General features: G+C 48.8%; 1 protein-coding gene across 2 annotated transcripts in view; it reads left to right on the top strand.

Moving 5' to 3' along the window:
- Nucleotides 1-27,035, top strand: part of lef1 (lymphoid enhancer-binding factor 1) — a 37,765-nt gene extending 10,730 nt beyond the window's left edge. For both annotated transcript variants that reach the window (XM_076148009.1, XM_076148008.1), the window contains exons 4-11: nucleotides 10,435-10,567; nucleotides 12,602-12,692; nucleotides 14,230-14,349; nucleotides 15,138-15,300; nucleotides 16,115-16,222; nucleotides 17,842-17,890; nucleotides 18,382-18,423; nucleotides 26,335-27,035. In XM_076148009.1, coding sequence (XP_076004124.1) covers nucleotides 10,435-10,567; nucleotides 12,602-12,692; nucleotides 14,230-14,349; nucleotides 15,138-15,300; nucleotides 16,115-16,222; nucleotides 17,842-17,890; nucleotides 18,382-18,416 — 699 coding nt within the window. In that variant the 3' untranslated portion in view covers nucleotides 18,417-18,423; nucleotides 26,335-27,035. The remainder of the gene's footprint in view (nucleotides 1-10,434; nucleotides 10,568-12,601; nucleotides 12,693-14,229; nucleotides 14,350-15,137; nucleotides 15,301-16,114; nucleotides 16,223-17,841; nucleotides 17,891-18,381; nucleotides 18,424-26,334) is intronic.
- Nucleotides 27,036-27,052: the final 17 nt, after the last annotated feature.

Below are 27,052 nucleotides of genomic sequence, written 5' to 3'. Positions count from 1 at the left end.
TAGATGGAGAGTCTTGGCTGCCGCTTGTGAGCACTGGAGAGAGGCAGGGAGGGAGGTGGAGCGGCGTGTGTGTATGTGTCTGTGTGTGTGTGGGGAGGGGGGTGTTTGGGGGTGAGGGGGGGGAGCCAATCGTCTTTTCCTTTCCAGGGCTGAAATCAATCACGGTGCCGAGGCAATTATGTGTAATTCAACCCCGGCCAGATTAGTGACTCATGTTACCTGAGCGACCGGGGCTCTGTAATCTACGAGACACACCGGCCTCGTCGGCAGAGGGGTAGCCGGGGACAGGAACGGGTGGCAGCGGCGGCACTTTTAGGGAAGGGAAGGGAGGGGAGGGGGTTTAGATGAAGAGGGGAGAGGTGCTGAAAAGCAGGCCGCCATGCCGCTGTCCAGCAGAGCAGAAAATCAGAGTACAATAGAGTGATTACACTTGCAGATGTAGCCATATTTATGACGAGGTGGATGGAGAGAACGGAGAGAAAGGAGGGCGCCGATTGCCATGGCGCTGGCTAGCTAGTATGCTAAAGATGCGGGGTCCCTTTTGTGTTCAAACATGTGTGTAATGTCACCTCCCCTGCGCGTCTTCCTCTACCCCCCACAACCCCACCCCACTCCACCTCCAGTGCCATATCTTCATCCCTCATGCCCTCTGCTGTGGGCTCCCGAACGCCAGCTCGGTCAAGGCTTCCTGCCCCAGGCGCCCAATTTACCACGGCTGGAGAAAAACTCAGTGGCCCCAAGTCACAGCAGAATGAGCGTCTTCTTCTTCTGCTGCTGCAGCCGTCTGATTTGTGCAAACTGTGTCAGTGTCTCAACTCGCTCGCAGAAGTGGAACAATTAAACATTCAACCGTTCCTTCCCAAAGATTTCCCGAAGACATTTATCCCAATTTTGTTTGCACCAATCTTAGTCAAATGTGGAGCGCCTCTCTGAGCCGATACGCCGTCGTGTACACTTTGAGATCAAGACGTGTTTTTTTTTATTTGACGTGATTGAAGGAACGGGTAACTGAGTGGTGCAGAGGCAAAACTGTAGAATGGTATCATTGGATCAGATGAGGGTTTTTAATTGGAAAGACATGCTCGCTCTCGCTTTGATTCTTCCTCCGTGCTGCGTCTGTAGTGCTGATGTCACTGGGAAGAGAAGAGTGCTTTGTTTTTTCTCAGCAGTCACTTGGTGCAGGATGATGAAACCCACAACGATATCTAGCAAGAACGTGTTTGTTAGGCTGATGAGCTTGCCTTGTGCTCCATATTTCCTTTGATCTTTCATACTCCTCTCCCGTTGATGGAAGGCACTTATTTTCCATACGGCGTGTACACATTAAGTAAATTATATACTGTACATATCCAACACATATCGCACTATGTAGTTGTTTAGGACCTTGATGTTTGCGATAGTTTGAACAAGGCGAGCTCACAGGGAAGCGGAGCTGCCTCTAAAAATATAAAGGTCACGCAGAATGGATTATGTGGCATCAATGGAGCCACCGTCCAGCTCAGCGGGGGCTTTTAAATCCACCAGCAGCCATAACCCTGGGCTCTGGGGGCCAGGTGACGCTTTTCATGTCCTCCAGTGGAGAGACATCACAGAGGCATCCTCCACTTTGAGCTGCCCATCATCAAACAATGCATCAAAATATCAAATCAATCCACCCCCACCGCACACCTATCTCGTTTTGAGATAAAAGATACTGAAATCCAAGTGGCTGTCACACCCACGCACCCTTCAATCCCCCGCCTCCATTCTCCCCCTCTCTGATTTTCATACTAAAGAAGCGGCAGAAACAGCAGAAACCTGTCTGCTGTGAACAATTCAGCGTTGGTTACCTGACCTGGGGTTTTATGTGGGTGCAGCCCTCCTAAGCGTTGGTGCGACAGGGTGAAAATAGGTTAGTAGTTAGAGTTACCCGACTGTAATCGATGTTGCTCGCAATTTCAGTTCCATTTCTGTTCTTTCTGATACCTAAAGATGTGTGAACGTTACTTTAGAGGAGTAAAACATACACATGGACTATGATGAGCTGATCATGCCCATCTTCATTTAGCCTTAGGTTATTGTGATTTTGTGAAATAAATGCCATCTCGGCGTCTTTAAGTATTTGCAGGTCTTGAAATACTATTTTACTGCCAAATAGAAACTTAAGTCAAATTGGGCAAGTCAGGTATACTACATGGCAGTGATGAAATTATTTTGTGAATCTTAATTGTGTTGAGTTAATGCCCCAAATTAATGAGCTTACATTCGTACGAGCAGTCTGTAATGAAGATCCAAAGCTTAGATCCATCCTGTGTTCTTTTCTTTGGCTTTCCCATTTCAGATTTGTGGCATCAGGTGCTTGAGTGTAACATTGAGCTTCAGGAGCTTCATCCAGCTTAAGGAGTTCTTTTTGTACTCCAGAATTTCACTATTACCATTTCTTTAGAGGTATCAAAGGATGGGCAGATGCGGTCTTTTCCCATATTGTGCACGGACATTGTTTTGTTTGTATTAACGTGTACAAAACCCCTCCACAAAGCTAATTGACGGGGCGGAGTTGTCGCCTGACCGTGCAGCTCCGTGGAGAGGTTCTTCAAGTGTCCCTTGCTTCGGCAGGGGATGGAGAAAAGCTGTTTGTTCAGAGGGGATCAGATTTAAATGCTTTGTGCTTTCATTCAAATCTTTGGAGAAGTGTGCGTGTCTGGCTAGCAAAACAACCCTAAAATGTGTGGTTTGATTAATGACTAGTTCAAGGCTGAAAGGCAGTTGTTGGTCGTCTTTATCAGTTAATCCCTGACAATGTGGGCTGCTGGTATTGTATAGTCCATAATAACACTGCGCCTAAAGGTTTGCAACGTGACCCATGACCATAATAGTGGCTTGAACCTCGCCTCATTTATATACACCCAGATTACATGAATCATTCAGGACGAAAACAACACTCAACGCTGCTTTTTTGGGACCACTAAGGCTGTTTTGTATGTGACGGCAGTAGGAGAATCAGAAGGAAATTTGTTGAGCAGTGCATTGAGGTGAAGAGAGCATCGCTGACGTGACGCAAGTTCAGATCGAGGCCAAGGACACAGGTGTTGTGACACCTGCGGCAAAAAAGAGCTTGTTTGTGACCCGCTGCTGTCGAAACATTATATAACCTAAAGCTTTCATGAGAAATACAGCTTGCTGATAAAATTCCAACATTTCCCCCTATTTTTGTTGTGGTTGGAATACGTTTTATCAATGGTACAGGCCCCGCTAAGCTGTTCGTATTTCCGTGCTGTCTATGTATATACATATGTGGGAGGGTGCGCGTGTGTCTGTGCGAAATACAGGAGGAAAACTAGGTCAGTACTCTCCACGGCTCAGGCAGAAGCAGCTCGCATTCAGATCACCTCCCCATGCACGTCTCCCCCCAGCGTGCGCTCTCCAAAAACCTTCCCCACAAACACGCCTGGCCGGCTAGCTTCGCAGGTGCTAATATTTACCCTTCGTTCCTTTCCACGACATGTAATGGGTAACGTTCGCGTCGGAGCTACGGAGGTCTTAATGAGGAGAACACTGTCTCTCCGCTCTGTCTCCACAGGTAGAGACACACAAAGACCCCCACCAGACTCTATTTTCCCCCCTCAACGCTGAGCTCCCAAATCCAAACTGACAGCCATTCATGCCCAGAATACCTGGACGAAAGCTGAGGGGGGGAAACACTATCTAGGTGTAGCAGGCAAATCCGCTCTTGTTTGACGGATCTATGGAGCGTCTGCGTGAGGCGACTCATCAGCACTCCCCCCCCCTCCCTCTCTCTCTATTATGCATGACGTTTCCTCTCTTTCCCCTCATTTCTGCCCTTGTGTGAAGGCTAAGGCTTTAGCAACACTAGCTGCACAAAGTTAGCTTGTGCTGCGTTATTATTTGTGTTCGTCTCTCAGGGCCTTTGAGTTGTTGTTGTCGTCGGAAACGCTGTAGCTGGCACGAACGCGCCCCGTCTGGCATGAATGCAGCTACTCAGCAGACCAAAGCTGGTTTCTAATGATAAATCATGCAGTGTGTTAATGCAGCAGCTGGGGCGGCTATAAATAAGGCTGGCAGATTGATTCAGGAAGAGAAGGAAAGCGTGCTCCAAAATGTCCTGCTGGTGGTCAGTTTAATGGGTGGAGCTCAAACGCTCAACGCCATTAACATCAACGTTTCCCCGCTACTATACATGTGTGATGATTGTCACTGAGTGCTCACATACATGCACGGAATCAACAGGACTCTGCCGTGTAAACATGACGTGTGGCGTAATGGCAGTATGAGCTAGGCAGCCTGATTGAGGAATTCTGATCAAGACGTTTACATGCCTGAATCAATCCATGTCTGTTACTCAGAGTAAGCGTGCGTCAATTTGTGCCAGTGTCAACCGCAGTAAGGTTTATAAATGCAATGTAAAAGTACTGACTGGGCTGAAAGCTTTGTGACAATTTTACACACAGCATCGGTATGGAAACGTATCGCTGCTGCTCTTTTTTTGTGCCGTGTGATGCTGATGCAGATCACAATTTTGGAAGACCACTGTCATCTGGTTGGCACGTCTCAGTGTAACCAAGGCGAGAAGGTAAAAGCGAGGATGTCGATGCCTCGTGTGTGCTCAAGTGTGTGTGTGTGTGTGTGTATGTGTGCGGTCTATATTTGTGTCGGTGTGTGCTCGCAGGCCTGCTGACAGTGGCACTTCAGCAGAATGTTTGCCCTTTCCTCAGTCCTTTGATGTGACCAGGTCCTGCTGTGATAATGAGCCCTGTGCCCCGCCGCAAGGTGAACATCCTGCAGTTTGCCCAGGGCTCTGCCAGAGCTGCAGCGACAACCCCCCACCCCCCACCTCACACACACACACACACCCCCACCTCCAGCATGCGCTACCTCACTAAAGCGAAAGGCCTGACCTCCACTCAGCATTCATCATCAATGTTTAGGGTGGCAAAGAAATGACAAGCTCTTACTCCATTCGAGACTTCTGCCACGTTCAAAAAGTTTGAACGTGGTACAAGGGCCATGTATGCCGTTTGGAAAATGATGCTATGCAAAAGCAGATGCTCTTGGACAAGAGAACATCAACTAGGACATGGACAAAACTCGAGGACCTCTTTGGCGTCGATCGTATATATTCAGTAAATGATGGAATCTAATGTATTCCATTCATGTATAGTGTATGTCTTACTCTGCGTTTTTGCTTTAATTGCAGTACAGACAAAAATATCCCAGTATAGTGTTCATGTAAATTGAATAAAGGCATTGCTGTTGTCATGCTCTTACATCTGAACTTAGTCAGGCTTAATAGGGAAGGATATAGCAAATGTTTCACTTCTCTTCCGTCTTTTTTATAGCTCCACGACGTACAGACGAGAAGTTCTTTAACTGTAAGAACAGGATGAATCTTCATCTAGGGCATATTTCACACAAATTATCTCCTTTGCACCATTAAAATGTCAGCATGAGCGCCGCTATTGGTTCGCCACAAGCAAGCAAGCGCTCTTTTCATGCCAACTGATGGATGCTGTGTAATCCACCTTGTTCTGTTCAGTGCTGCTGGTGGTAACGGGGAGGAAAAGATGAGGCTTGGCTGTTTATAGCGCATTTGTGTTTGTGTGTAGCATGCACGTGTTAAATTCATTAAACGTGCCTCTGATCCCCTCGCCGTGTACCATGACCATATTTTACAGAAAGCCTTTGAGTTGATGGATGTTGCACACAGCCACGCGTTTACATGGTGGCATGTGTCGGTCATGTGTCGTCCCCTCTGTGTGTTACTATAAGGGCTTTGACGCAGGGGCTGTGTGTGTGTGTGGGGGTGCGGGTATTGAAAGGACGACATGACAATGTACCCGCATGGCAAATTTGTGGTGCAACGCAGCCATTACCTCATGTCTATTCCTGTCAGGAAAGTTATCGATCAAACAACATTCAGCTCCCACTTTGGCTCTGGGCTTTGGTGTCACAGCTTCCTTCAAGCAGGCGACTCTGACCAGCTTGCAGTATTTGGGGAATGAATGATGAAATGAAAGGCAGAGGGAGCAGAGGAGTGCGACAGGGAGATATTAGGGCCTTCACAGATGTAAATTTCTCTCCAGGCCTTTTCTGTTATTCAATGCCTCCTCCACTCCTGTCCCTATGGTTGGCTCTGCTTGTTTGTCTCGTTACCCCGGGCACGTGGCGCTCCTTTGCTCGCTGGCAGCCTGGCTTTCTTCTCCATTAATTGGGTTTCGTTACATTAAGCCCCCTGGCCAAAGGGCCATCCTACTAATAAAACATTCCATTTTTAGCGCTTCACTCAAAGCTGCTGGGGTTCAACTCGCTCACCGAATGGTAATTGGTTATTTATTTAAACTTCCTCAGGTTGGTCTCCACTGGTTTTGGTGAGGGGGTGGGGTGGGGGGGAGGCAGGGAGGGAGGGAGGGAGGGAGGGCTCAGTCACTTTCTTGTCTTTACTGTAAAACAGCTATGACAGAGTGTTTACTCACTTTTGTGCAAACCACACACAGACACAATTACACACAAACACACAAGAGAGTGAACACCTGGTCTGTGGGTGGCTCTATAGGAATGAAGCAGTGTGGCACACCCTCGCTTCGCTCTCCCTTTACAGAGCAGTTACAGAGGCCTTCTGTGTGCAACACTAGCCAGGCTGGGTGTATATGCTGTCATTAAAGTTCATTATATTTAATTATACTTATATAATAAGTTATTTCCTCAATTGCGAAAGATGACTTACATCAAACTCTTACACACACATTTCCTCCCAACTCTCACGTCCTTTTTTCATTTTTCTCTCTATGCCCTTCATCTTTTTTCCCCTTCCCTTCTCTCTTCTCCTCTAAACCTAAAGGAAATCCTCTGACCAGGTGAGTTTTGGTTTTTTGAGGCGAGTTTAAGCGAGAGGCTTCTGAGTGTAGAGATTCAGCAGCATGGGAATCCATAGCCACCACTTGAGCGCCCCAACTGTTTGTGAAACACCTCATGTGGTTTCTACACACTTGATTGTAGCCACAGGCGCAGAGAGTCCTCATTGCATATAAATTACAGAAGTGGGAAGTGATTATTATAAAATTCCCGCTTTCCCTTTTTTCCACTCCACTCTACAGAAGTGGCATAATTGAGTGGAACACAAAAAGCCATGCTGTGGGGGGGGAGATGGGAGAAATGCTAAAAAGGCATAGTTATTTTATATACCACACGGGCAAACACACACACACAAACACAAACAGAAACACACACACGTCCAATAACAGAATACAAGGTCAGACATATCGGCAGCCTGACACCCCGCCGCCACCAAAGAGAAAGAGAAAAAAGAGAAACAAAAAAACAAAACGTCCCATTTCCCTCCCCCACCCGCAGTTTCAGAATGTACGCCAAATCATTGGCTCTCTGTGCTAAAACACACTGGAGTGTCTCCTCCATGAAGGGATCCCTGCCAGTTCTAGTTCCGCACAATGAATTTCTCTTAAAACCACATCTGAGGGCTGCTTTTAAAGGGCTGGCCAAGCCTGCATATGAAATTCCAAATGGAACATTTTCTTTTCAATCCGCACCGCCTCTCTTCTTTCACTCTGCCTGAAAAATATGAATAGAAAAGATCCTAAGCCTATTATTTCTCCTGTATAATAAAGGGACCTCCAATATGGCGGCACTGAGGGCTTTAGGAATCAGGATGGTGATGAGAGTGAATGAAATTGCTGTGACGTGGCGTTAACCTCGCGGTCGTGGTCAGCCGAGCCTGGGCAACTCCTTCCTCTGAGGAAGAGCGGACGCATTCTATGTGTAAACTTGTGGGAGAGTGGGAAATAGCAAGGCGGCAATATGTTGAAATGGTGGCTTCATGGTACCTGATCACAGCAAACAACTGCCACTTTGACAATGAAAAGCATGTTTAAATGTACACAGAGCGATTAAGATGGGAAAATGTGGTTTGGTCTAATTGGCACGTGACATAAATGGCCCTGTTTGAACCTTTCCTTCACCAAGTTAAATCATTTTGTAGTTTGTGCGACTGTGCAGTTAAATTCCCGTTAATGCTGAATCGGTCACAGAGGCCTGCAGCTTTCTTCCTCGGTGGATTTCGTCACAATGCCGGCCGTTTATTAAGAAGTTGAGAAAAATGGGGTCTGACAGCTGTAACTGTGAAAGCACAAAGGAGGGATTCTCTTATACGCAGAGGAGTCAGTTACCCTCACCTTCTTTCTCCATCATAGTCTCTGTACGGGCGAACAAGTGTGTGTACGAGAACGCCTTTGTTTCCGCACCTTTTCCTTTGTGTTCCCTCTGCTACACGCTGGAAAAGACTTGCAGCTAAATGATAATCCTCCAGCTTCTTATCTCATTCCCACAGGATAACAAATGGGAGTGGAGAGGCGTAAAATAATATGGGCGAGAATGCGAGCTGTCATTTAGCCCCTGGTGGAGGCACGGCCTGGCTGCCCGGGTCCCGACTTGGCCTCCTTTGAGGGTTAGAAGTTCTTGCCATTAGCCCCCCTGTGGTAGGATCGGGGGGGCCTGAGACTCTCACACACAGATTATCCCGTCACCTTTGACCTTTTCTGACCGAGGTCACGCAAGCAGACTCACCTGGGCCAGAGTTAAAAGCAAGAGTGTGGCTTAATTAGTTTCCCGGCTGTCTTACAACCTTTGCACTGTCAAATTGTGAAAGGATCAAACCACACAAAGTTGAGAATCTCTGTACAATAGATGCCTGGTGAATTGCGGCGAGACAAGCAGAAAAGAAGATTACATGCAGGTAGAAATGCGTCATGGGCTTGGGATCACTCTACAGGCGTGGGAGGGAGCAGCAGGAAGATTGAGAGATTTGATTCCGGGATCTCTGTCACCTGTCTCAAAATTCTCCCACAAGGGTTAAGTTTCATCTGCGAAAGCCCCAAATCACACAGTAGTGATTGGAGGTCTTAAGGGTGAGCGTGTGTGTGTGTTGTGTGTGCGTGTGCGTGTGCAGGACTGAAGCTGATGACTGAAAGGAGGAAAGGATCCTGAACATTCAACACATTTTTTCAGTTTCAATCTGCTTATCAACACAAGGTTCTCTGTCAAATGTCTGTGGGTGGGTTGGGTGATGCCTCCTAAACTCTAGGACACTGTGATCCTCGGCCAGGGCACTCGCACACACACACACGCTTGATTGGACCATTTCTCAGAAGTTGTGAAGAGGGACAGGGGGTCTTAAGTTGAGAGCTGTGCCAGTCTGCGAGAGGGTCAGGGAACACAGACATTCCAGTCCTCCCCCTCTATGTCCAGAGGGTTTTTGGGTGTGTGTGAAGGCGTGTGTGTCATGGGAGTGGGGTGAGGAGGGGCACCAGTGACCACTACAGAAATGTCACCTTGGCCCACATGTCACTGGGCCCCACTAGTGGGAATTAAGGCAAAGCACTCAGTAGAGGATACTAAGTGTGATGTTGTGCTCACACTAACTAGACTCATCAGCAACATTCCTCATGTTGATGGCTCCTGTGTGTCAGAATTTGATTACAATTTCATGAAACATTTGAGTTTGTCAGAACCCTTTAGGTTGTTTCTCACCCAGAGGTGAAGCGGTGTCTCCGCGATGAGCCATGTATCCTGTGGAGGTGATGTTTTGACTCCAGCTCAGTTCTGGGCTCGGGTTGTGAATAGCAGATTTAGCATGTCTAAGCATTACCATGTGTTCAGTGTAGCTGAAGCATGTAAGCGCTGCTGGCTGGGGGTTGGGGTTGGGGTTTGGGCCCGGCTCCGGCTATTTTAGTTGTCAGGAGGCAGGTCTCTGAGTCAGCCAGGGGTGGGGGGCCTGTGGCCAGGCCACTGTTGACGTGATTACCCCTGCATTAAGCACCACTGCAGACATCTGTCTCACTCGCTCTCTCGCTCCCTTTCTCTACAGCCAACACTCCCTCCTCCCCCTCCCCTCCCCTCCATCCCTCGTCTCTCCTTCCCCCGGCTCTTACTCTGTAATGAACTCCCCTTATTCACCAGCTAATGACTGCCTTTGATCTCCTGCCTAAGACCTCTGCTCTAACTCAACCCTGTGTGACTCGCTTTTCTCTCTTTTTCTCGCTCTATCACTCGCTCGCTCTTACTCCTCCTGTCTTTTTTATCTTTTGCTGTCTCAGATATGTACGCTCATTCATGTTTGTTTCATTTACTTTACCCCTCTCCATTGGGGAAACGGTTCGGCCTTGTTGACCTGTGGTAAACAACGTTTTGATATGTTGGACTGTGGAGGAAATGGTAGAAATGTTTCAGCTACTTACATTTTTAACAATATTTTTAAGCTTGACCCACATTCATACAGAGGCTATGAGCCACGCTTTGAACTGTGTGTTGTCCTTTTCCAAGCGTGTGGCCGAAACTTTGCCCAGCACATAAAGCTCATGTACAGTATGATGTCATCATCCTGTTACATTGTCTTGAAGTCTTCCTTTCATTTTTATATTTCCTCAGTCCAATAAAGTTCCTGTGGTGCAGCCGTCCCACGCAGTTCACCCGCTCACCCCGCTGATCACTTACAGCGACGAGCACTTTGCTCCGGGATCACACTCCGGCCACCACCCCCAGGATGCCAATAACAAACAAGGTAAAGAAATACAAGATTTCTGTTTGAATTGCATGTTGATACTCTGTACAGATTTGCAGGGCTCTTGTACTCAGTATTGTGTATTGAACTGAACCAGTACCAGAGTTGTGTTATCATTGCATCCCGATCTGCCAACACTGAGAGAGGATCAGTAGATTATCACAAACCGCCGTCCATCCCGTCTCCTCAAACATGACTTCGTTTGAGGCATCCGGTGGGACGGCGCCAAGCTCCGCTGCCCTCTCCCTCGGCACACTTTCCTTTCTCCGTAACATCAAGCAACCGCTCTGACAGCTGCACCGAAGAACTTCAGCAGTGCGGAGACTCTGGCAGCTCCTCACAGATGTGAAAAGACCTAACAGATTCATCCCGCACCTTTTTTCTCTCCTCCTCCGGCTGTCAGTTGAAAAGGCGGCGCGGGATCAGACACGACGTAGGCGATGATGTTGACGAGTCTGGGAGGTTCTGAGGGACGAGCTATAAATAACAGCGTCGAACTGAACGCAAGCATACGCGGCAGAACGGGGCGAAAGGAAATTTTTCTAAAAGGAACCGCTCCACATCTGTCACACCAGTCGTTCAGACGACACATTTCATTTGATATGTTGCTAATGAAAGCAGGGAGGAACCAAGCAACACAGAAGCAAGCAATAAACTGACAGGACTTCAGAAATACGCTGTCATGTTGTTAACTTCAGGTTTGCCGTTGGTGCTGGTTGAGCCGGTCCATAGGCGCCCAGCAGCAGAGAGCACAGAAGGGCTCCTGGGGGTCCTTATTTTATTTTTATGTTTTTTACTGTATTTGATCCTTACTCTCATAGCCTAACAGAACAGTAAATCCATGTCCAAGCGATACAGTTGAAGAATTAGCTGCAAATGATTTCCCCAGGCACATTTATGTGTATATACCAGTAAAGCTTAGCTGAAGATGCTTAAAAAGGAGCATTCCCCCCCCCCCCCCCCCCCCCTCTCTCTCTCATCGACCAATTGCCGCCCTGCCTCCCTTAGTGGGTTCCAGACTTTGATCTGCTTGTTAATTGTGAAAAACAATCATGGATTTTCTCATTATGAGCTTTAATATGCACCCGGCTGCAGTGTGGGACCCAGGGTTGAGCGGAGGCCTTTGAACATTTTACATTGCAACCATTACATTGTATTTACTTAAAAAAAATTAGAGGTGGAAAATAGAAGAGTCATTTAAATATAAATCATTGCAGGTTTCACAATCAGAATAATGTAGCTGGTGTTCCCCGTTGTGAGAGGAAATGCGAGGGTGACGGGGTGTTGGGGACGTGTGAACTGGGGGAGCGAGTAATTATGCACCTTAGGGGTGTGAGTGACAAGGTTAACACGCCGGAGCTCCCTGCACCTCCCCGACTCCCCGACTCACCCCCTTTGCCTCCTTCCCTTCCTGCCCTAAGGAAAGTGAGGTGGTGGATTAGTGGGCAGGGGGTAGCGCTGTGCGTGCTGTGAATCCAGCGTTGCAACATTGGCTTTGGAGATATAAGCCCCCTGTTCGCCCTGCCTCTCCGAGGAAGTAAGGCCCCTTTAGACTGCAGCCTGGAGAGAGAAAGAGAAAGAGAAAAGATAGAAGCAGGCAGAAAACGCTCCAGCGGGGATTAGAAAACGGTGCTAATCTGGATGCATTTGCCCTCTTTTTCTCTGTGTGTGCACGCGTGTGTGTGTGAGAGCACATGTGTTGGCACATTCTAAAATGTGTGTGTTTTTGGACAACGCGAGAGTCTCGTCCTTGAAGCCCAGTAGGACCGGGCTAGATGGAGTCCTGAAGATCCTCTGACAGTTAGCCCAAGTCAATCCCACATCTGCAGGGAGAGCTGCACCCTCTGCCATAAAGACACAGCCTCAATTATCCAGCTTTAAAACCAGAGCTAAGCAGGCAAAATGTCATCCTTTTCTCTTGTTGATAATGTAAGGTCAACCTCCTGTCGTTTTGTTGCCCTTGTCGTAATACTATGAGGAATAAGGGAAGGAATAACGGTGAATACGGTATTAGTGATGTGGTTATCTCTTCAGGTATGCCGAGGCATCACCCCGGACCAGACATGCCAAACTTCTACTCCCTCTCTCCTGGAGGAGTGGGGCAGATCACGCCACCACTGGGATGGTGAGTACGATGCATGTAAACACGAAGCAGCCACCACCCTGTCTCAGTCAGTACGTTCACATGCACTGATATGGCGATTAAGGCATGAAATGAGCTTTAGCAGACGTCATGTACACACACCTAAATGGGTTTGAAGTTGGCACAAATAAAAGTGTGCTCACTCCGACTAACAGACCTAGGTTACGTAAATGTAAATCCATTTATTGAGCCGTGTGTCGCCTCTGGATCCATTTATACGTCATGTATACTTGGAGGATGCCGCAATCAAATTCAGTGCTACGCTGGAACGTGTAGCATAAAAATAGCCACATAAAAGTATAGGAAATGGATTCAAAACCATTCCAAATGTAGCTGTATCTGGCAAATATGACCTTGGAATGACCAATGTAAAGAGCCTTAATCACAGTTTTACCTTTAATCGCAGTAAGGACAAATACTCCTGAGTTTTTAGTGTTTGTGGACGTACTGACTGACTGCATGAAGGAAGGCAGACGTGCTGCACCAGCCTACAGAGGGAGGTCTGCCTCCCCCAGCCACAGCGCTCTGCCGTCAGCCCAGCACGTCCCCTCATCACCACATACGTGCCCGAGCATAAGAGTATGGCTGCTTAAAGCTCAGCAGAGATTTCTGAAAGTACTTCTCTGAGCATCACTTCATGTTTTCGTGGAAGGCCTCTGATAATTGCTTGCCTCCTTTTCTCTCTGCCTTTTTCAGTGCCCCCTTGTCACTTACGCCCTTGGTGCCTTTTCCTTAAATACTGTATTTCCTCACACTTTTACATGTCCTCATTATCTAGTGTGATGTCAGCGAAGGCAGCGCTTCAGGCAAATGCTGAAAGAAACAACTGTTCAAGCCCCCGGAGGTCTGGTCCCGCCCTCCTCACCAGAACCCTCCAGTCCCACTAACTTTATTTGCTCTCTCCTCTTTTTCATTCAGCAAATCTGGGAACTTTGTCTCACAAGCTTTACCAACCTTTCCCACCTGACGAGCACAGCTTCGACTTTTGCTCCTCTGGCTAAAGTTTTGACCCCAAAGAACGGCAGAGTAGCTCGGGATAGATGTGTTGTGAAGTCATTCCTACACAGTCACCCAAAGCAGAGAACAGAGAGACAAAGACTGTCTGGAGATTTGTTGTGCTTTGCAGAATTTGGCATTAAAACAAGGCACATAAAGCTAAACATACGTATTTTGCCTTCAGTCAACGTTTGATATATCTCAGCGTCTTAGCATAGAGGGATAGTGTCCACATGGTCTTGGTTTACTGCCCAGCCTCCCCCCAAGCCTCACACAATGAATTTAAGCCAGTGATGCCATTCACAGCATTCTATTCATCTGGTATTGTTTGTGGTTGAAGTACAATTATAATCATTATTCAAGATGATACTGTTGTGTGAGTATGTGTGAGTGAACACGGTATTTCCTCATGTCTGTAGTCTACTCATGTCCTGTAGCCACAACACTTCTTCCTCTTACTTTAGCATTGTGCCGATTCTCCTCTTTGTCTAATCAGACTGTACATGATGGATTGTTATCGCAGGTTTTCACATCACATGGTGCCGGGCCCTCCGGGGCCTCATGCAACAGGGATTCCCCACCCAGCCATCGTCAACCCACAGGTCAAGCATGAGCCGCCTCACGAAACAGACATCATGCACATGTGAGTCCCTGAAACGAAATGCCTTAATCAAACCTCGCACACACAAACTCTCCGTCCACGTTCCTATCAGCAATTTTCTGAGACCACACACTTCCAGGTATTGGTGCACTCCACCGCTGCAGCAGGCCATTACTGAACAAACCCTCTGTCAGGGCCTTGTTCCCATTCCCTTGATGTGAGCAGATAAGCAGCGAGGGCCCGTGCTCTGCTGATAACCGACCCATGCTTCATTTGGCCTCAGGGATCACAACACACTCACCTAGCACTAGATAGAGGTCCTAGATTAGTGCTTGGATGAAGAGATTTTACATCCCCGGTGTAGTAGAAAGTGCTTTAAGCGCCCTGAAGTGGCGGTTATGGCCGATATTTTTTATTCATGGTCATCTCCATGGCTAGACTGTATTAGTTTCAGAGTTGTTATTAGAAAGTAAATCAAAAGCGGGAGCCTGGTGTCTTGTGAGTGTGTGAGCGTTTGGTTCTAAGTGATTGCCAATGTGCGGTGGATAAGAAGGTTTGGTAACCATTACTGGTAAAGTAATCTCTGCGCTTGAAAGGCTGCGACTGTACAACTGCACATGATTAAAGAGCCGGGGCAGGGGCCCATGGCGTGGCAAACCCTCTCACGCTGTGCCGCCATTGGCGGAGAGCAGCCAGACCCTCGCCGCTTGCTGTCGCCATGGAACCACCACAGTTTCCCTCCACTGTTTTATTTTCCCACTTTATAACAATTTGTTTTTTCCGCGCCTTTACTTCTCTCCCTGTTTTTGTTTCTACTATTGTTTTGACAGGAAACCCCAGCACGAACAGAGAAAGGAGCAGGAGCCCAAAAGACCGCACATCAAGAAGCCGCTAAACGCCTTCATGCTCTACATGAAAGAGATGCGTGCAAATGTGGTTGCCGAGTGCACGCTGAAGGAGAGCGCTGCCATCAATCAGATCCTGGGGCGGAGGGTAGGTCCCACCACTTTTCCACGTCCTGATACACTCGCTCCAGTTTATCTCGCTAAATGACCTTTGTAAGAGGTCACATTCCAACCTATGCTTTGAAAAAAAGCCTTCACGTACTGTCTTCCCCGGCCCAATTAGCTTAAAAAGTACAGAAAATTCCCTCTCTCTATATCATAGCGCCTTTGATGGACCGGTTGTGATCATTGCCATAATGACTACGCCAGCCAATTACTTCTCTCTCACACAGCAGCGATGTGGACTGCTTATCTAACTGACATTTAATCAAATTGGTTTTAATAAAATATGCCTGGATAATGGCACGCTTGGAAATGACAAAATTTGTTCCTTTTGAGGATGGGGAAAAGAGTGGCACCACAGAGCCATGTTAAAAGCCTTAACGAATAGGCTCGGTGGTTGAGGCAGCCAGCCACAGCAAAGCCTAGTTTGTGGCCCGCAAAGGGTAATTGCCCGCTGACATAGTTTGAATAAAAAGGGCTGCTAAATTGGAACCAGTGTTTTGATATGAAATCAAAGCTTCTCTCCCTCTCGCTCAGTCTTGCGCTTGTTAATCTCTTCATCATGTTTCCCCCCTCGCTCTTTGTCTCTCGCTTTTACCCCCGACAACAAACATTTGGAAGTTGAAACGGCTTTTTTCCTTCTTCCTTCTTTTTTTTTCAAGCAAAAACATTAGCACACTACTTCATGCGGCGAGCGTGCACGTGCATGCCAGTAATTGACGGTGTGCTATTTTTTTTTCTCCCCTCTTCCTCCCCCTCTCCCCCTCCTCCTCCCCTTAATCTCTTTTGTGCTGGAACAGTGGCACGCTTTATCTCGGGAAGAGCAAGCTAAGTATTATGAGTTAGCCCGCAAGGAACGGCAGCTCCACATGCAGCTCTACCCAGGCTGGTCTGCTCGAGACAATTATGTAAGTATCAACAGAACAGATTGGCAGAGGTGTGTGTGCGCGCGCACGATGTGTCTGTTTATGTCTGCGTGTCGCATGCTTTTTATTCTGGAAACGGTGCACAATAACGACACACACACTAATTCACACTAGTCTGCTCCATGTTAATGGGGTTCAGTGGCAGCGCCTTTGTTTTGGCCTAATGTGTAATTCATAACACTGATTCACTCTTATATTAGCATCGGCATTCAAATGGACTGTAGTATCACAGACGTTATTATTGTAATAGAGAGGGAAAAGTGGCAGGTAATAGTTATGCAAGTCTTTGATGTACCGTATGTGTTGTTGAGATTGAGCTGTAGGGTCGCACACACAACACAACACAGCAGCGTCAACCTTTGCTCCCTCAGCTGCACATTTTAGTAGGATTTAGGAGGCACATTTAGGATGCTCCGATTGTTTTGTTTGTGTGTGTGTGTGTGTGTGTGTGTGTGTGTATGAGATGGTGAGAGCGCGCCTGCCTCTATTAAAAAGTGTGGCTCCAGCACTCACATTCACTCCACCACCAAAGCGCTTTGTGGTGTTTATCTGCCTCCCCTTGGACACCGACAGCACCCCTCTTCCTTCTGCCTCCGCTGCTCCGCTGCCAGAATGCCTCGCTGTGGGGGGGAGGGGGGGTTGGGACTGTGCCGCTCCCGCTAAAGCACAACAGCAGCTAGTGACAGCCCAGTTCCAGTTTTTAAACGTCTATTTTCTAAGCTCTGTTAGTACAACCATGTTTGACAGGTAGAAAAACACAGGAGGCGCAGTTGAGGAATTTCTTCCCAGCGAACGACATGTTTAAACGCTAAATGCGCCTCACTTCTCAGATGATGGGGACAGCATCTTTCTGTGACCCCTCCCACAAACTAAGTCAACACACTCTATCCTACCTGCAACCCTAAAATAGGCACATGCTGGCATGGAGAGCGTGCAGCATTCATAGTTTTGCGGTGTATCATCGCTTCCCTCTCCCACTCTCACTTAGTCTCTCCTCTCCCCGTCTGTCGCAGCAGTAGAAGGCAGATTAGCTCATGAATAAGTGGATTAGCAGACTTTGCAGCAGGAAACCAAAGTGCTGCTCATATTTGACTAGAGCGACTCTACACTGCTATCTATACCTATAGTCTCCCCCCCTGGGGATTTAGCATGAGCTATAAATCCTCACACACTCCCACCACCTCGCTCTTCATCGCCATTGAGCTCGCAGAGACCTAATTACAGCGAGCGTTTTTAATTGCACTTCACGATAATGTTTGCCACAAGAAGGACTTCAAAGCTGCCCAGTCAGGTAGCAGCGTCGGGGGGGAAAGTGACACAGACTGAACTCACAACCACTTTCACTAAAGCCTGAAATCATTCCACCGAATAATAGAGAGAGAGAGAACCAAACAGAGGACAGTTATGGGAGCAGACTGCAGAGGTGTTAGGTCTGTCCCCCCTCAGCGTGGCACAAAGCGGCGGGCCGGAGTCCAGGGGATGCTGGTCGAATGTCCAGCAGGGGATGAGTGAACATGGCAGTCAGCAGCAGGATATCAGAGTGGTCTAGTGAGCGTGAGTGCTGGAGCCACACTTTATGCGTTCCCCTGTATATTTTGTAGGGAAAGAAGAAGAAGCGGAAGAGGGAGAAGATGCAGGAAACAGCCCCGGGTAAGCACACACACTGACACACATCCACACACACTGACACACACACACACACCCTTTCAGTTCCAACTCTTTTTGTTGTGTCTGTTGCATGTTGAGGTTGCAAAGCTGCTTTCCTGCTGATGCTCTCTCTGTAAAGCTGTAGCTACATTCTTCCACTAGTGTCACCCGCTTTCCCATGTACTCACCCCTCCATCCCTTTTTGACCCTCGCCTCTCCCTCATCCCTCTCTTCACATGTTCACACCTACTTTGGGATTAGTCTGTCCATTCTATACGACTGCTTTCCTCGATCTGGGCTTTCCCTGCTCGTTGTTTGCCTGCTGTGTATTTCTGCTGACCTCGTTCGCTTCTGAGCCTCCTCCTTCTTATCCACGCCACCGCACCTGTAATTCATTGAGAACATCTTAAGTCAAAATGTTTTTTCTAAATCTAAACGGTGTCTACACCGTCCAAAGTATCTCCGATTTTAAAAAAAGATGCAATTTTCTGCAGGTACAGGCCAGAGAATGAAAACGGCGTACATCTGAGAGAATGGTAAGAGCACCCACTCCCCCCCACCCCCCTCCTTTCTCTGTCTGCCTCCCTTCAATATATGTCAAGTCTTTTTTAAACTGCTAAACACCGACTTGAGAGTGTGTACTCACAGACTAATCCTAAAGGGGTCCACCCTCACCTCACCATCGCCATTGTGTCAGCGGTGTTAAGGCCCAAAGAGGGATTGCGCTTTGTGCGTGTGGCGTTTGCTGAATGGATTCGACACAATAGGCATTCAATTTGCCGTGTGTGTGTGTGTGTGTGTGTGTGTGTGTGTGTGTGTGTGTGTGTGTGTGTGTGTGTGTGTGAGTGTGAGTGCGTGTGTGTGTGTGTGGATGTATGAGGATGTGAACGCATGTGGAACCTGTTCATTCTTGTTGGGTCTTCTGCTGGATGAAAGGTCAGATGCTGAGTCGGCACTTTTGTTATTCTCTGATGTTATTCTCTGTTATTCCCGTGATCGGAGGTGTTTACGATGTTGCACAAGGCGCACAGATGACGCTCGAAGTTCCGAGTTGCGCGCGCATCGTTTAGCGCGGAACAAAAGGAGGGAAAGGCTGGAAGTGAGGCTGTGCAGGGGCTGAGTTATTGTTTCAATCATTCCAACTCGCCAGTGACCTGCTTAGTTTGTAACGGCTGAGGGCGATTGGCACCAGCCGCAATTTGGCTCCCGACCTGGAGCTTTCTCGCAGATCAGAAACATTTGTGTGCGACTGGAACATCTGAACTAAAAATTGCGTAGCCCGACCTTGACATCCAAACAAAAAAAAGGTTGTGAAAAATAGAGTTTAATAACTTCTACATCTTATCCTCTCTCTATTTTAACTTCACATCACATCTTAAAGCCATTTACTGGCCCAGACCACGTTTTGCCGTATGTGTAGGCGAGGCTCTCAGCTCGGCCATATGGACTACATGTGTTGTCTCTCGACGTCTCCATGTAGCAGGGAGCAGATCCGGCAGCTTGTTTTGGCTCGGGAACCCTAATGAGATGCTATACCTTAATAAGATTTCATGGTATCTGAGGTTTTGGGGGTTTTGGGTTTTCTATAATACCTTCATAACAAAGGCGACGCGTAGCTTTTTAGCATGTCAAAGATGTGTCGAAGTATATTGATTCAGAAGACACGTCAAATCCTCACCCAACTGTCACCTTTGCTGTTTCTTTGAAGGGAGAAAGATTAAGGACAGCGCTCCCAGTGTGTGGCTGTGGCATCTCCATTCTCTCTCTCTCTCTCTCTCTCTCTCTCTCTCTCTCTCTCTCTCTCTCTCAGTCTCCCTTACTGTCTGAGGAACTTCGGCTTTCCGTCTCTCTCCCGCTCGTCTGCTAGCATCCTGTTATTCCGCTCTCTTTCAGCGGCAGAAGAAGAAGAAAAAATAAAAAGCCGGGCAGATGTGACAAAGCTGGTCTTAGGCTGAAATCGGCCCAAGCAGACAAAGGTTTTCCACTTGATCGATTCCTGACCCGGTGGCTCGCTCCGAACCCGAAATTGGACAGCTTTTCTTTTTTTTTTCCCGTCCCCAGCCGCTTTTCAAGGCGCGGAGAGCGAGCGCTAAAAAGCACTTTATCTCTGATCCAATAATTAGCAGCGCCTAGCCGCAGCAGGATGGACACCCTCGCTGATTCTCAGTGACAGCCTTAAACTAATATGCATAATACCGAGAATACTGCCACAACTCCCCAAGCCCTCAATTTATGCAGATCCCAAAGAGCTGGATTGAGGCTAGCTGGGCAACAGACGCCAAAAACATCTTTAAATGAACTCATTTGTTTATTTCTTTTCATCGGGGGCTGAGCTTCCATACCATCTGTCACTGCCCAGCGTGGAAAGAGCTTTAAAAACATTTGTTCTATTGTGTCAATTAGGTGATTTTGAAGATTCGGTGCAATGGTTAGAGATTTTCTTCTGTTTTTCATTTCATCGGTTTGTCTTAGGAAAGTCAAACAGCAGGATTTGAAGAAAGAAAACTAATTACTTATCTGGAGTCTTAACGGTTTACTTTGTGTCGTGTCTAACCTCGTGTCTAATCTCTAATTTTTCAAATATCTCTAATCTCTAAATTCGGGATCGTTAAATGAGGGCTGAACTTTGACATATTTCTTGTTTTAAAATCGAAAAACCACAACAAATGATTGATTTTACAAAGGCCCTGATTTTCAAATGAGATCAAGTAAAGTGACAGAGTGTCTTTAAGCTAAAATATGTTTTCCTGCTACTTTTAGGTTGAAAACAAAAGGCCCTCCAAAACTACAGCAGATAAACGACATGGTCCCATAACTTTTGATGTTTTCAGAGTTTTGGTGCCAGGGAGGAGAGCCGGGATCTGATTGGCCAAATGGTTGTTTTATAGCTGGACGTTGGTCCTCTTTGTTATGGTCTGCGTGTCAAACACTGAGTCTGACACACAGCTGGCTCTCACCACAGCAATCTGAGAGGCCATTACTCTCTCTCCGCCTCCTCCCTCTCACTCCTCCACTCCTCACCCCCTCTCTCTCTCACTTTTGACTGCCAGCTAATTATAATTTCTCTTAAAAAATGTTCCCTCTCCCCTTAATTCCCGAATCCTGCATCTTTATTTTGTCTCTCCTCTTTCTTTCCTGTCGGCCTTTTGTCTGACTAAGCCCGCTGACTCAGGGCCTTTGAGATAGTGATCAGGCTGAGACACACACACGGCCTCCAGGCTTTCTCCTTTTCAGTCACTGCCTATTTTTTTTTCACAGGGGGGAGACACTCCTAACAAAGGTGGCTTTTTAATCAGGCGAGCGAGGGCCACGCAGCCGCACACATGTGCAAACCATCATAAAAACTCAGCGTGAGTCATCCAGTATCAATGTTGCCCAGAATAGCTCAGCTCTTTAGACCGATACTTTACTTTTGTAACAGCTCTGGCAGAGGGCTGCGGCACGGCAGTTTGATTTCTAACCACGTGTCCCAAGTGTCGTAGGGGGAAAAGAACGAGCTCTGGTGGCTGCTCAGTCTGTCTCCGCTCCCTCCAATGCATGCAGCCAGAAGTCAGCTGTCAGAAGACTTTGAGGGGCGAGCGGAGAAGAAGAAAGTGGAGGGAGAGAGTGAGTGAGTTCTGGATTCACCACATCTCACTCCACTGCCACTCAGCCACTCTCATCCTCTTCCTTGGACGCTCCGTCACTCTCTGTATACTGTTTTCTCACACACACGCACGCACACACACACACACACACACACACACACACACACACACACACAAGCAGCCAGCCACACTCTCCAGATGTAATTAGGCAAGGTTCTATGTCTGCCTCTATTTCCTGAATCGTTTCAATTTGGTCCAGAGCCTCTAGGCCACTGTGGCACAGCCCAGTCTACACACACACACACCCACACACACACACACACACACACACACACACAAACACACACACCGCCTTGTAAGTGACCTGGGATAATTGGGGGATGAAATCCGGATCGCGAGCGTCTCCGTCTGGGCTCTCAGCTGCTAACGGGCAGTGAGGGGATGTTTTTTAAAAACTGTACTTTACAAAAAAAAAGGGGCTGGGAGGGGGCAGGGGGATGAGGAATGAAGGAGGGAGGATTTAGGCATAAATCAGAGCGACGCCCGGGCTAATGTTACCACGGGTAGGAAATAGAATCGGAAACGTTCACCCCCACACAGTCCTCCCGCCCGCTCGCCGTCTCCTCCGGCCTCCACAAAGCCCAGTCTGTGAGGAGAAACGGCCGTCTCAGCACTTCGCACGTGAACTTCCAGAGGGCGGCGGTGCGTCAAACGCTCCGGCACGCAGGTGTGCGGCGAGCTTAGGCCAAGCGGTCTTCTACTATGAAAATACCGCCTGATCCTGGACTTCATAACGACTTAATGATGCTTAAAGAGGTTAAAGCCCCCCTCAAAAGTGGCGGTGTTTACGCGTTAGAAAGGCAGCCATAGTGTTCCTATTGTTTAGACTGGGGCTGGAAATTTGTTTGGATTGAGTCACAGGCCTATTGTGTTGTGGTTTGGCCAGCTGCAGTAACAGTATGTGGGTCCAGTCTCTCTCCACTTTTTGTGATGTCTTTTCTACTTCCTCCTCCTCCTCCTCCTCCTCCTTCTCCTCTGGGCTGTAGTTTTTCAGAGGAGGCTGAGATATGTGACCTTATAAAACGCCTCCTCCTCCTCCTCCTCTCCCCTCCCGCACCCGCAGAGAGAGATGTGTATCTCCCAACGTAAAGGCCCCCCAGGTAACACGGGGCAGACACAGGAAGTCGACTAAAGGAACTCCCGTTTGTTTGTTTTTGTTTGTTTTTGCTTCACTGGTGTCAGTCTGGCCATTGTTAATGCAGTGCAAAACTTCCAACTCCGGCTTCCCTCCATCCTCATCCTCCTCTTTCTCTTCCCGTTTTCTACCTCGTACGCTCCCTCCCCCCTCCTTCCTTTCCTTTCCTCCCTTCTTCCGCTCCTCCCCCTTTTCCTCCCCCTCCTCTCTCCCTCTCTCCCTCTCTCTCTCCCCCCCTCTCCCGCCCCTTGATGGTGAGCGCGAGTGGCGGCCGGGGCTTTTGAAGTGAGACCACAGCAGAGGGAGCAGTCATTGTGCAGGCCTCTTTGAATGTGCCGCAATCCCCCCCCCCTGCAGACACTCCCCCCCTCTCCCCACACACACACACACACACCAGCCTGCAGCAGCTCAGACTGTGCCGTGCTGTGCGCGTCGGGCCAAACTTCAGCTGCCTGGGCCCCCAGCGATGCCGCCTCAGATGTGGGCAATCCCTCCACCCCAGCCCCCCCTCCTCCCCCCCAACACACACACACACACACACACACACACACACACCTCCCGGACCTTCCCATACTGCACTCCCCTCTTCTCACCCACACATGCCTGAGGTTTTGGGGTTTTGGGTGATCTCCCCCTCTCCTTTTCCCCCTTATTGACCACAGCCAAAGCCCCGCCCTTCCACCTCAATATTGCACACAGAGTCTTCGCCGCTCTCCCTATCCCCCCCTCTCCCTCCTCTCCTCCCTCTTCCTCCCTCTCCTCCCTCCGGACTAACTTGTCAGTTTTTTCGATACGACACCCCGGAGCCTTTTGCCTTTTGATTGGAGGTTAAGAAGCCTCTAAAGCCTTCTGTTTTCTCTCTTTTGTGTCGAGCGTCTCAGCGCCAGCAGAAAGTGCTGACCACGCAAAAAAAGCATTCCGTCTCAGACATCGCTTCCAGGTGCTTTTTTGTTGTTTTATTGCCCCGTTTCGTTTTTATTCTTCCCTCATGTCCCTCTGGAGCAGCAGCGCCGCCGTTTTATTGAAGCGAGGCCGCTCTGGAAGGTGTCGCCAAAGCCAGCTGTGCTTCCCGGGCCAAGGTCACAGCCCGAGACGCTCCAGGGTCACGGGCCTAAACGTCCTGACATTTACTTCACTTCACTCGAACCGAGACTGAGCTGAATCAAGCTCAGCGACTGGTTTTACTGCGTTCTGGTCTTCGTTAGCTCCCCGTCACCTTTGAACCCATTTCCAAAAAAATCTCAGCCTGCTTTCCTCCCCGAAACATTTAGTTTTTCCTCGCGTTCTGTTTCTCCGCCAGTAAAGTCTCTGCGCCTCGGCCTGTGCTGGAGACGCCTCTCTCTCTCTCTCTCTCTCTCTCTCTCTCTCTCTCTCTCTCTCTCTCTTTCTCTCTCTCTCCCCCTCTCTCTCTCTCTCTCCTTCTCGCTGCACTCGGCTTATTTTTGGAGTAATTTGTCGGCGGTGTTTTCCTTTTTAATGGCACCAAAAGAAACCCTGGAGCTTAGCACAGGGAGGGACTCACGAGCACGTAGGGTGGGCGGGAGGTCAGGGGGCTTTAACGCGGGCGGGCCCCAGCTGCGGACGCTTTGATTTGGCCTGGGAGGTGAAAGCGGCGATTGAGACGTGAGGCAGTGCCAGTTATCTTAACCTCCCACACTTCAAACGCTCACTGGGAAGCTTGTCCCGCTCCCTCCCCTCCTCTCCCGTAAAGGGAAAGGCATTGGGGGAGAGCGCGCGAGAGGGACGGGTAGGGGTTGGGGGGGCGGGGGAGGATGGGGAGAGGACGGACTCAACCTTCTCTATCCGTCGGAACAGAGGAGCGTTTCATTTCCTGCGCATAAGTCCAGCCGGCATTCCTGAGCACTAATGTGGAGGAGGAGGTTAGAGCGAGAGGAGAGGTCAAGTTGCTCCTGAATCTGGGTTTTTGTGTGTCGGCTGGACCTTGTGAAGCGCTGGCCCGCTGCCTCCTACAACCACACCACCGCAGCACACACCCCTTTGCTCTCCTGCTCCTACCACCTCCTCATCTGCTCCAAAAACTGGCACACACACACACACACACATATACGTGCACAGAACTTGCCTGCAGCCCCTCAGGCCTCTTCCCCAGGCAGGAAGGCCGGCGCTTTTCATGTCTGTAGTGGGGGGAAGGAAAAATGCTCCCCAGCAGCGAGCGTGCGGGCCCGCTTTGAGATCCTGGGATGAAAAGAGGGAGGCCGGTCGAGGTAAATAAAAGCGACAGGCTCTCTCTCTCTCTCTCTCTCTCTCTCTCTCTCTCTCTCTCTCTCTCGGGGGTCAGCTCTCCTCGGGAAAAGGCGCCTCTGTCCCGTTCCCTTTTATCCACATGTGGCCGAGCCATGTGAAGCGGAGGCTCGTATGTGTGCATAAGACTCCAGCATTAGGATGCGGCGAGCGGCAGGGCTCAGCTGACTCGTCTCCTACAAAAACACACTCCTGGCGTCACCACAAGGGAGCAGCCATCCAGTACCATTTCTTTTCCCCTTTTCCTCTGCACAAGCATTCATCTTTTAGTCACAGGAGGCTTCCATCCACCTCTTGTCTCCCCGCTTCTACACTTTGATCACAGATTCCATTTGATGCTCGGTCTAAAATAACTCGTCTTGGCTTGTCAACAACGGCGGCAGCTAACTCTTGTTACGTGAGCTCAGGCCCAGATCACAAGAGAGAAAGAACACTTTGGTGGTTTGACACGCAATTTCTCCGTCAGCGAGAGGGGCCAAGGCCAAAGTGAATTGAGCTGTCAGGTAACTTTTGTTGTCTTTACACAATCTGAACAGCCTCGGTTCAGGTAATTACCAATCAACTTTGTGGCACCGCGCTGGCGTAACTCGCCGGATCGATGCGGCGATCCTCCTCCGCGAGCGGGAGCAGATCGTTTTTTGATTATTTTCCCATCACCCACCTGCAGCGACGGCCTAAATGTCAACAGACGAGCCGCACGTGCCGGTGCTGGACCTGATAGAGGTGAGGGGGAGGAGCGAGTCGGAGAAGGGCAACTGCCAGCTGGGTCACAGCAACCCCCCGTGTCAGAGGAGATCAAAGCCGGCCAGCCCACATCCTGTCACTGACCTGTAACCCCCCCTGCTACTTCAGCACACTGTTCAGTCGGTTCAACACTGCTGCACACGGCTCAGCAGGCGTCCACGCAATCAGGAAAATCTGCTGATTGATTACTTACTGGAGAGGATGGAGAGAGAAATGTCTTTGGATTAAGTGGGAAGTCAGTCGTCAGCTTTTGCATGGCGGGATACTTTGGGATAAAGCTTTGATTCTCCTCCAATCTGTGGAATAATGTTGACAAATGGCGAGTAATTTGTCTCCACGTTCATTTCCTCAACACCCTCATACCTCCATTGTTTTGACCTCATATATATATAAATGTTTGAACCTTGTCAGCGAGTGTTCCTCCACTCTATCTTGTTTGGTTACTTGGTTGGTAGATGAGCAATTCAACCAATCAGAGCGTTTTGTTTTCCCTGTCACACCATTCTCTGCGTGTAGCTGCGTGTGTGTTTGGGGTCGACGGCGATGTGACCGTTGCTTTGTTGTGAGTTGTCGACATGTCCCAATTTGACCTCCACTTCTGATGATGTATAAGCAGAGAAGTTTAAATGTCCGTGTCTGGTTTTTTTTTTGTCTTGCAGGAGGAAAACGGAATAATTTCTCCACATGCAAAGCGAAGGCAGCAGCTACGGGCCCTCTGCTCGAGATGGAGGCCTGTTAAGATTCCATGAAGACCCTCAATTCTCCCAAACTGAAGCCTCCACTTCTCAGAGGACCCCCCCCCCCCCCACTCCCTTCCCCTCTCCATACAGTCACACTTCGCCACCATTAACCAACACAGACCCCATCCCGGTCCGACTGTCCGTCCTTCCTGAAGGCGCCTGCTGTAAAGACACTGAACTGAACAAGACAATCACGATTGGTAGGAGCACCCCAATGCAGCCCGACCCCAGAAAACATCAAATTTGACGTCCGTTTCCCTCAGTTTTTTTCCTTTACAATGAGCTTTATCGTGATCCAAGGCACTGCACTGAAAAAACGGCAGCAAAATCTTTTGGCATGCGCACAAACTCCTCCCTGGCACCGCCCAAAACACCTGTTTCTAAGTTATTCTAAGTTATTTGTCACCTTGGTTCCTTTGTATAGTTCATCAGGCTCACACTCAACTCGCCCCAACGCCTCCACCAACCCCCACCCCCCCGCCGTCCCTCTCTCACTGGATTCGAGACCATCTGGGGTTTCAACCACTGACCAAACACCTCTTTTTAGACTGCACTAAGGAAGATGGAGGGATCTCATCTCGTCTAAGAAACGTCCTCAAGATGCCATTTTGTTCTTTGACCAGTTGGTGCAAAAAAG

Source organism: Genypterus blacodes, unplaced genomic scaffold (genome assembly GCF_046128005.1).
Source record: "Genypterus blacodes isolate CSIRO-AG114 ecotype Tasmania unplaced genomic scaffold, CSIRO-AGI_Gbla_v1 ptg000039l_1, whole genome shotgun sequence".
NCBI classification, from domain to species: Eukaryota; Metazoa; Chordata; class Actinopteri; order Ophidiiformes; family Ophidiidae; genus Genypterus; species Genypterus blacodes.
Note: the sequence above shows the minus strand (reverse complement) of the source record. Positions and strands in the feature narration are given on the sequence as shown.